This window comes from Panulirus ornatus, chromosome 58, assembly GCF_036320965.1.
Source record: "Panulirus ornatus isolate Po-2019 chromosome 58, ASM3632096v1, whole genome shotgun sequence".
In the NCBI taxonomy this organism is placed as follows: Eukaryota; Metazoa; Arthropoda; class Malacostraca; order Decapoda; family Palinuridae; genus Panulirus; species Panulirus ornatus.
In genome coordinates this window covers 29084018-29094949 of record NC_092281.1, presented here as the reverse complement: position 1 = coordinate 29094949, position 10932 = coordinate 29084018, and the positions used below count along the sequence as shown (strand labels likewise).

General features: G+C 40.9%; 1 protein-coding gene across 1 annotated transcript; it reads right to left on the bottom strand.

The window, feature by feature from the left end:
* Nucleotides 1–4066: 4066 nt before the first annotated feature.
* Nucleotides 4067–5773, bottom strand: LOC139766718 (uncharacterized). Its single transcript, XM_071695638.1, has 2 exons — nucleotides 5661–5773; nucleotides 4067–4950 (listed from the first exon to the last, which is right to left on the bottom strand). Exon 2 carries the CDS (start codon nucleotides 4652–4654, stop codon nucleotides 4067–4069), a length of 588 nt encoding a protein of 195 aa, XP_071551739.1. The 5' UTR covers nucleotides 4655–4950; nucleotides 5661–5773.
* Between the last annotated feature and the right edge of the window lie 5159 nt (nucleotides 5774–10932).

Here is a 10932-nt window from a genome sequence, read left to right as displayed (position 1 = left end):
ATATACACAGAAGCACACAGTAAAACAACCAACATATACCAGGCAGCATCACATGATTAGTTAAAGACACTGAGGTTGGTGACGTGTGTGGGGGTCGGCGTGGGTGTTGTAGGGGGGGTGGGTGTGTGTGTGTGTGTGTGTGTGTGTGTGTGTGTGTGTGTGTGTGGAGAGAGACGGAGTTGAGAGCAAGGAGAAATAATGTGGGTGTCGACTGTGTTGCTAGTGTGTGTGGTTAAGCTGAGATTCCTCAACATGAATGAGTGTGATTTTATGTGAGTGTGTGCGTTTCTCGGAAAGTAAATTCTCCTCATGCGTATATTTGCATTAATGGTTATGATGCAATCCTCGAATTTAGAGACGTTTGCATACGCATTTTTGCGTCAATGTATTTATGGATATGTTCCGCACACGTTTATATACAAATTTACTAACTATACACACGTCTCTCAGCACACAACGAACGTAAACAACGTCGAACATTGTAAAGGAATCAAGACACAGAGAGACTGATGTCCACAAGCCTAGCCATAACTATATTAGGAAACTAAGCTGCCGCATGGTTCCCGGCCCTCGTGTCTACCAGCAACCAACACGTGCATGACAACAACATGACACGTAATACTCATTGGTGGGAATCATCGTGGCCGAGTGGTCGTCGACGGGTAGGCACGGCAGGTCGTTACTCTTCATCCTTCCTCACCGTCTCAAACCACTTATCAAGAAACTTGGTCCAACTAAACTGATTACTTAGAAACTCTTTCGTAAGACTAGTTGGCTACCCCACCCCCAATGTACACACGACTCTTGCCACAGACTGCGTTCCAGTTTTCTGTCAATAGTAATGTATTTTTCCCTGTATTGTCATTGCCAAACAGATAGCAGATACTAGCTAGTCTCCTCGAAAGCTCGTCGTTGTCAACTGCTCATACCAGCAGAATGCTGCACAGTATTGGGAAACCCTCACTTTCTCAGCTAGCTTGTACTGGCATATCGACGGCCTCGCTTATTGTTGGTCTTCATTTAGTGACAACAAAGAGGAAAGATTTAGAGATGATAATGCGTCTGCTGTAACACTTAACGCTCTACCCAAAAGGCGATAGGCTGATTTTGATCAATCTGGTGAAAAAAAAAGTGGCTAACTTATGACGTATATTTTAAAACCGTTACCAAATTAATTGTTTGAGATAATAATAGTTTGGGAAGCTAAGGAGGATTGACCATGGTTAGGGATAATAATAGTTTGGGAACCTAAGGAGGATTGACCATGGTTAGGGATAATCATAGTTTGGGAACCTAAGGAGGATTGACCATGGTTAGGGATAATAATAGTTTGGGAACCTAAGGAGGATTGACCATGGTTAGGGATAATAATAGTTTGGGAACCTAAGGAGGATTGACCATGGTTAGGGATAATAATAGTTTGGGAACCTAAGGAGGATTGACCATGGTTAGGGATAATAATAGTTTGGGAACCTAAGGAGGATTGACCATGGTTAGGGATAATAATAGTTTGGGAACCTAAGGAGGATTGACCATGGTTAGTAGGGATAATCATAGTTTGGGAACCTAAGGAGGGAAGCCATGGCTAAGGATAATACAGTTTTGTGGGTCTAGGGTTCATAATGGTTTGGGAGTCTAGGGAGTGAAACCAATGAGCAGGGATAACACTGGGAGTCTCGGGAGTGAAGCCCATGGTTAGGGAAATGCTGGTTTTCTTGAATTAAGGTTGCTTATCAACAACACAGCCCTCCCCACTTCTCTCGCTGGAAGGTTAACACTGCTGGAGTACATTAGGTTATGGAGATTCTGCGTTACATAAGGTCATGTCTCACACTAGATGTAATGCAAGTTTTGATCCGAAAATACCGACGGACGACGCAAACTACCTTCAGTTTAACTTTACAGCGAAACGTCACTAGATTTTGGAGACCACTGCTTATTAACGTACGAAGACAGAAACTCATCACTGGAGAGTGTACACTGTAGCTTACATCAAAGTGTACACTGCAGCTTACATCAAAGTGTACACTGCAGCTTACATCAAAGTGTACACTGTAGCTTACATCAAAGTGCACATTGTAGCTCACATCAAAGTGCACATTGTAGCTCACATCAAAGTGCACATTGTAGCTTACATCAAAGTGCACATTGTAGCTTACATCAAAGTGCACATTGTAGCTTACATCAAAGTGCACATTGTAGCTTACATCAAAGTGCACATTGTAGCTTACATCACAGTGCACATTGTAGCTTACATCAAAGTGAACACTGTACCTTACATGAAAGTGTACACTCTTCCCATTACCCAAAAATGAAAATCTCGTGGTCAGATAGTGCACTGAAGATGAGGGAAAATGTGAGCTTAACGTAGAATAAAAATTATTAATCAAATAATGATAATGAAAATAAAAATAATAATAATAATAATAATAATAATAATAATAATAATAATTATAACAACAATAATGATAATAATGATAAGATGATGATGAAGAAGAAGGTGTTTTGAAAACATATTTTCCTTAGGTCATGTCTCCTCCTCCCGGGGATTTCAGCAATAGGCAACAACTGATCCATACCCAGCGATCACTTGTTCCCTGCCCTTGAAATCACCCGGAAGAACGGCGATTATTCAGGTAAAAAATGGTTGCTGCGGAGGAAAACTACATGGGTTTATATATCTTCTGACCCAATGAAAACCTTTTAAAAAACTAGAACGAATATATGTCGAGGTGCAAAACTTTAGTTACTAAGGTTTATCTTCCTTTTGACATAAAGTATATCTTTCTACGTTAACTGATTAGAGAGACGTGGTGTTCACAAAACGACCCATGACAAAACAGAAAAAAGCTGAAATAACTGGAAACGGTTTTCAAAATACGTCAGCGGAGCTGGTGACTAGAATATTTTTTGTCATTGCAAACCTACAAGGATTTATCAACCTTTTGACACCAAAGCCAACTGGCCATGAGGTAGATGAGCCCACAATATGATCTTTGAAAGGGAAATGATAACTCGAGAAAAAAAAAAACGAGATTACAAAGCTGGGAAGAAAATGAAAAATATATATATATTTAAAGTGTATCTGTCTTTTGAAACCAAGCCCAACTTTCTAGGTCAACTGGGTAGGGGTTGTTGCGCACCATTGAATATCCACAGTGATGAAGTGTGTTGACATCTTCCTGCAAATCATCTACATCAGTGGGTGCACCTAACTTTCCAGACAATAGTGTTAGCCTCAAGCAAGAGCAATTTTACAGTTTCCGCCCCACAGAAGTTAAGAAATATCTTTATACATGAAATATCTCCCTTATCATTCACTTGCGAGCTCAGTTATATATATATATATATATATATATATATATATATATATATATATATATATATATATATATATATATATATATATATATATATATATATATTTTATATATATATAAATATATATAAAATATATATATATAAAATCTTTCATCGTTCCTTCTTTCTATCTTTAAGAGTCATGTGTATACACATATGCGGAGTCCAGCTTAATTTTCAATTTCTTTCTTATTCTCTTGCTTTACATTTCTCGACAACTAACAATAAAACACTGTAGAAATACACTTGTCAGAGAGCAACCATTTCTTATAATAAATCGAAAAGAAATCTCGATTATTCTTTACAAGACATCGACTAATCCAGAGATAAAGTGGCCACCGGTAAGTAAATAATTATCGATTCAAGTTCTTCTGGCAGATGAAAGACCACAAGTCACAAGTGTCATCAAACTGGGTTAAAGCAAACACTGGCGTCCCGTTGGGGCCGTTGCTGCTCCTAAATAAACAATGTTAATGACTTCCCAGGACTTGAATCATACCTGAAAAAACGTTGAGCGAATCATTCTAACCACTGTACTGACAAGTATCATCTTATCAATCTGTAGCAATGGTTTCAATACTTACGATTTTCAGTTAAATACAAGTTCCCGAAATGAAAAATTGACTCGCACAAAAGCATATACATGTAAAACAATGAATTAATTTGAAAACGGTTTTATGGCATCTTGATCAGCTGAGCTCATAGACTATAAAGACACTAGTAATGATCTCTTACCTTGAACAGCCGCCTTAGTAAGCCTCAGGACCTCCAGGTTGATCTTGATGGGTTGAGAAGTCACTTGGAAAATTGCCTCACTCTGACCGTTCCTGACCTCATCTTTCGTTTTAGTCCTTAGGAAAAATATCTGTATATCTCCAACACGCAGTCGGCCACTACATGTACCAAGGGTGGTCACTCCATCTACATCAACAGTGCTGTCCGAGGTCGGTGCATCACTGAGGAAGTCTAAAGGATTCTCAAGAATCGTGACCTCTTCTTCCTCTGATCCACCGTACGTATGTGAAGTCTTCATGTGCTGCTGGTACACTTCCTCACCTTTTAAGAATTCTTTCACCATGATTCTCACTACGTTATACACTCTGTTTCTTCCTTGACCTCTCTGTGATCCGAGGTGAGTCACCTTGGCCGTGAGAACCATATCAGCCTCGCTGGCAGCCTGCTTCACGAAGCCCGGCCAACACGACTGCACGGGCCAGGCCACCAGCAGGAGGAGGAGGATCAGCGCCATCCTTGGTACGATCTGCAGCGCCGACATGGTGAGGTCAGAGGTCATCTGGTGGCACTGTGAATCACTCCGTCACTCACTCGATTTTGTCATATTAGAAAAAAAAAAAAAAACACACACACACAAAGCACTAACAAAAAACACAATAGTTTACACTGTACTCCACTGGCAGCTTCAACGTTTTAACACCGATTTTCATTTTATTATTGAGGGTCACCAACAATTTCGTTTTCAGTTAACACACAGTAGCACTTGTCCCGAGGTTAATTGGTTTTAAAATCACGTTCCAAACATTCGGTGTATGTTCACTCATGTTCACTTCACAAATCTTCAGTCTTTAACATCTGAAATTGAAGATACATAAATATTATAAGAAAAAGGTCAGATTTACAGGTATGTCAACTGAACATCAACTCTACTAAGATTCAGACACTCAAGTCAGTTCTTGATCTGTGAGTTAAACGCACTCAACTGGTAAGAAAAAAAAAGACAGTGGCGATGCGTGTGTGGGCGTGTGAGACTAGAAGGTGAGAGGCAATGCAGAGACCGAGACAGCGTTGGTTCATGAAGACTGGAAGTAGCCTCGTAAACAACTGCCTCAAGTCACAATCACCAGTTATTGTACACTTATTATTGCTCATAAGTATCATGGAGTCGAAGAAAATGCATCAATATCTTGCAATTATTACTATCAACACTTTGTCCCAGATATCTGACTTAGATTTCATGATTTACACGGAAAAGCAATATCATGAGAATAATATATCACTGTGCTTGTTGAAGCTACCAAGGGCAGGCACCGAAACAGCTCCAAGGTAGTGCGATCAGTCGACCCATTCCAATCCCAAACCAAGTAGGGTCTTTCGCAACCGGTGGATGACCACGAAAGATCACTTAACCGTTAAGAAGAAGGCTTGCTGTACATGGAGCTCAAGTCTCTCATTAAAAGCTTTCAATGAAGATGCGTTCTTAACCTGAGATGCAAAAGTAAAAGAAAAATAATCCCTTAATACAACTTAGTAAAATAAAAACTTGCGTGTACATGTGTTCTTACAAGAATCACAACGTCGCGGTCAGATGAGCTCTGGGATGTGGCGGAGGAGGCAGCGCGCGCGCACACATTCACAACAATGACGTGCACCGTCCACACCACACCGCACCAGAGTGATGTGGTCACGGCGACAGTAGTACCACACGACCCTGCACAACGTGACATATTTGCAAGGGAACCGGCAACACTGAGCTGCGTCCTTGTCAAGGCCGACCCCAATAACGAGCCTATCCATTTAATAATAGCAAGTTTTCGTTACACATTCCACGGTAAAAGTATCAAAAATATCTTAAGAAACAACTGACCTTCGATGAACAAGTCATAAGACAGCGATTAGGAACATATAATCCATAAACCATGAACTGATAGTTTCTTGCTTGTTGCGCCAGAAAATTACTACATGGCATCGTACCTCGAGTGCATTAGCGTGTTGTTTGTTTACTTTGTATGAAATTCCAAGGAAATCTAGGAATGTGTCGTAACACCTCATGATGGTAACGTAATGACACATTCACCATCGACTATGAAATACTTTATATATCTGCTGGTAATCGATATTGTTATTCCACCGATAATGGTCAGCACTAGCCAATCACACGGCGGAGCTTGGTCGTTTAGGTCGTTTAGCTCATCAGCTGGTATACAGTTACTGCAGATACGGTCGTCCAGGGAGAGTTCCAGCATGATGTAACAAATAATATCAAATTTGATATTAATGATACTGTCCTCGTCTGTCTTGATAATGTTTGAACGGTGTTAAGTCACTGGTAGCTTACTTCCTGTATCTGGTACCGTAAAGCAATTGATGCAGGCTGCCCCAAATACTGTGTATAGCCTCACTCCACGATGTACAATAAATAAATCAATTAATGCATAAAAACCGTCTTATTTCTTCCATGTCATAGTAAAGTTATTTTTTCCAAAACAAAAAATGTAAAACAATATAGTGCGTAAATGGAGGGCGTCTCTGCCAGCCGTACGATGTACCTCGCCAAATAATGCAAAACGAATTAAGTTTAGTGCACATAGTAGGTTAAAGGTTCCATCCACTCATACGTATATCCAATTTCTCTTCACAATAATGGTACTTTTCCTACTGCAAATGATTGATGTTTCTGTATTAATTAAATGTATGTGCAAAGGCTTCCATAACCTCGACCTAACGACTCACATTGGATAGTTTTATCTGATTTCACTTGTACATGTTCGTGGGCAAACGTTTTACCTCGAATGAGGTGAAATACTTTTTTCATCAGGATTGTTAATATATGAAATGATTTACCAATTACGGTGGTTAAAAGTAGTACCAAATGTAAGAAAAGACGATAAATATGATACAAATATACGAATGACAATATTTGAGTTTCCCTAGCTACATGAATAGTTTACAGTTTTCTATTTCTAAAATGTACGTATTTCTACTCTTACCATACTAATCAATGATTTACATATCTTTTCCATTATTACTAACAGCCTCGAAGGGACCCAGAGATCTATTGCTGTTTGAACTCCTCTGTAATCGTTTGTATATACATTTTCATATTCACACTGTATTCTTCTATAATCAGGATTCACTTTTTGTATGATACATCTTGAAACATGGATTCTGAGACACCTAATTCCACTTCACAATCGACTTCAGTCTCTTTTCCAAAACATTACCAATCGTTCTTCCACATCTTTGCACAAACTACGTCCACTTGATTCACTGTCACTCTCCGTTAGAATGTCCGGGTCAAGCGTATCTTATAAGTCCAAGTAATGATTTGAGTTTTGTTATACGACTTGTGTGTATGATTACTGGCCACTCTCGAGGAAAACTGCAGATTAACGTAAGGAAATACACCTGAGATGAGAGTCCAGATCTTTTAAGAATGAGACCCTACATATGGAATGCAGTTAATTTTCAGAGGTGAATCATTCAATAAAATGGGATATCAGCAACCAATGGAATAATCGCAAACATTATCTTACTTCAAAACCTACACTCCATTTGACTTGTTTTCACACAGCAGAAACATCTTCACTCATATGATAAAAGGAAGTGGGGCTTTGTTTTGATATCTCTCTACCTAACTAGAAAAAACTAGAGGTATTAAGATGAATTTAGCATCCTTGATTACGTTTAATCTTTAAATGGTAATTGTGACCCAAGTTGATTAAGCTACAGATATTTTACGGTAACGAAAAAACTTTATTTTGCTTTTGAGCGCTATGTACCGTTACTCATACCTAAGAATGCTAGGAAGCATAATGTTTGGTCGATTCACGTGATTTAACTACACCAAATACTGAGCGAGCAACATGATTAGCTGCTTGTTTAATGACACAAACTAGATTGCTCTGATCGGTGTCGAGAAACCATCCCATCCTGCAGCGCTTATGGATCAGGCCACGTCCCCCAAGTATGACCACAGGTCAAAAGTGTGATCACGTTGTGATGTGGGCACAGGACAACTGAAGACTAAGTGTTGAGTGTCTTCAGAGCTGAAGCCTGCATCTTGGGCACAACGGGTCCTGTGATATGCTGAAATGGCGTTTGTAATGTTGGAGTGATGGGTGGTGTCCAGAACGTCGACGAGAAAGGATAATTCATTCATGTCTGGCGAGTATAGTTTTAAATGGGTGCATGTCTGGTGGGTTGGTGTTTAAGATTGGGATGGGGATGGCGGTTGTTTATCGTCTGTCGAGTCATTTCAATGTGTATGTTGCTGTGTCACTATTGTGATCGTCGAGGACGGGGCACCCGCAAGGATCGTATGTTGAAGTTTGAGGCAGAGGAAAACTTTTAATTTCTACTATGAGTTGATGGCTGCTGATGAAAAGTTTGGATAAAGATCTAGTTCTGTTACAAACAACTATGTACCGATTACGTGGAGGTGACATTTTGTTTCTTTGTGCAGGCGTTAAATACTTTTGGTTGCTAGGCAGCCAATGTGTGGCTATGTGCTGCCGGACTCCGCGAGGGAGTGGTTAAACCACAATCGAGAAGTTACCTTCGGCGAGGTTGTATCATCGTTAGTAGACAAGACGGTGTACTCTCGTCGAGGAGCTTCTCACCCCAAAGGTGCCCATCATTTCCCTGCTCCTGCGTGGAATGCAGCCTCGAAGCTGCATGAACCCCATAAGAGGAGTCCTAAGGTTGTACTCTCTGAACGTAGATGAACACACATCACAACACTTTACGCCCTGTGATCCTGACCGGTGGACGTGGCCAGCTTCCTGAGTACTGGAGCCTCAAAAGGATAAAATGTACTCTGTGCAGGAAAGTATATATATATATATATATATATATATATATATATATATATATATATATATATATATATATATATATATATATATTATATCATAAAGTTATTAGTATCATTAGCTGTCAAAGCTGTATTCTAATTACATTTATTTACAGTTTCGACTGCTAAGGATAATAGAAAAAAAATTCTGTTATACTTAATAAAACTGACACCGCATAATAATGATGAAAATAGATTTGACAAATTTCTCACATACGACGGTACGACCCTTGAGCACGACGCTACGATCTTTGAAAACGACCGTGCGACCCTTTAGTTATAAGGGCACAGTCTTTAATGTGACCCAGCCAAGCGTGGCCAAGCCCTCACACCCAAGGGTCGCATCGTCGTTCTACAAGGCTTACGTCAGGTGGGGGTGGAGCTGGGCTGGCCGACCCGACCCCTGTGCCCCGTCACCTAAACACTAGCCGGCCAGGTTGGCCCGCGTGTTCCTTATATGGGCCGGCATACCTGCCTCACAGTGCAGGTCAACTTACATAGGTCAACACAGGGTCAGGACGTGTCAACAGTACCCAAGATGTCATGCCGTTGTACTGTGCGTGTGTGTGTGTGTGTGTGTGTGTGTGTGTGTGTGTGTGTGTACATGTCTGCGACCGAAATATGTTCGTAAGTGTATCTCTCCTGATGAGCCGAAATACATACACTTTGTGTATAGGTATTCAAAACACGAGTGTACGTGCGCTAGTATATGTATATAATGAGACATGTGCACGGCACCTGCTCAGAAACACACGGACCCTCCTACTAAAACTGAGAAATTCACTTAGTTTCCTACCATTGGCCTGACCTAACATAATTAGTAAGTCACTGCTAGATAAACAAGTGAAGATCGATGACTTGGGTTATGAGGTGGACAAATACACGGAAAAAATAGTTGCTTTTACACGATCAACGAGAGATGGTGGATATGAAATCAACGAGGCATGGTAAGTGCGAGATCAACGACAAGTAGGAGGGAGACAAGATAAGTTTAGCTGGCGTAAGATGAATGATTAGTGCGAATTAGATAAACGATAGGTAGTACTGAGCGAGATCAACAAGGAACGGTTAGGAGTGAGATTAACGACAGGTTGTGGCGGAGATCAACGACAGATGGTGGCAATGCGATCAACGACAGACATGATATGAATGACATACGTACAGTGGCAGTGGGATCAACGGGAAAAAGTATGATCAAAGAGACGTGGTAAGAGTAGCATGAAAGAGGTGGCGTAAGAACAGACAGACGTAGCGATCTCTCTAGGTTTGGTATCAAAGGTAGGTGGTGAGCGTGTGATCAAGGAGAGCTAGTGACTGGGGCGAGGGTGGTCTTGCTATGGGAAGGGGCGTCTCCCAACACTACTCTCGCCCCGTTAATAAGGCCCGCGGGGCCAACTCTAGCACCCGGTGGTCATCAGACATTCCACCATCAAGTATTACCATAGCTGAAAGTGAACATCTCACCCTCGTGTAAACAGTGACATTTTGCATACTGTCAAGAGGGAGCGCCTGGAGTGGTAGCTCGTGTTAGGCCTGAGCCTTCTCGTAGAAGGGGCGAGGCCAGGCGAGGCCAGGTGTGGTACTGTGGCGCGGGAGGACCCGCCCTGCCTCACCTTCCACCCAGCTCCTCCCATGCTGGATGACGGAAGGTTCGCCACCTTAACAGCCAGCCAGACAAGGTGCCTATCCAGTGGTATGGAAACATTTTCTTTCGTTTTATGAAACTCTCTCTCTCTCTCTCTCTCTCTCTCTCTCTCTCTCTCTCTCTCTCTCTCTCTCTCTCTCTCTCTCTCTCTCGTCGCAGGTGCCCTGAGATTTTATTCTTTTCTTTTTAAGGTAGACATCCACAAATATTCTATTTACTAACACAGCTTACTGAAAATACAGAAAGTCATTACCTCAAGACAACAAGAGATCTGTGTCAATAAAATAAGGTCTGTGTAGTGACCAATGAATCAGAATGAATATCTTTATTTACTTAA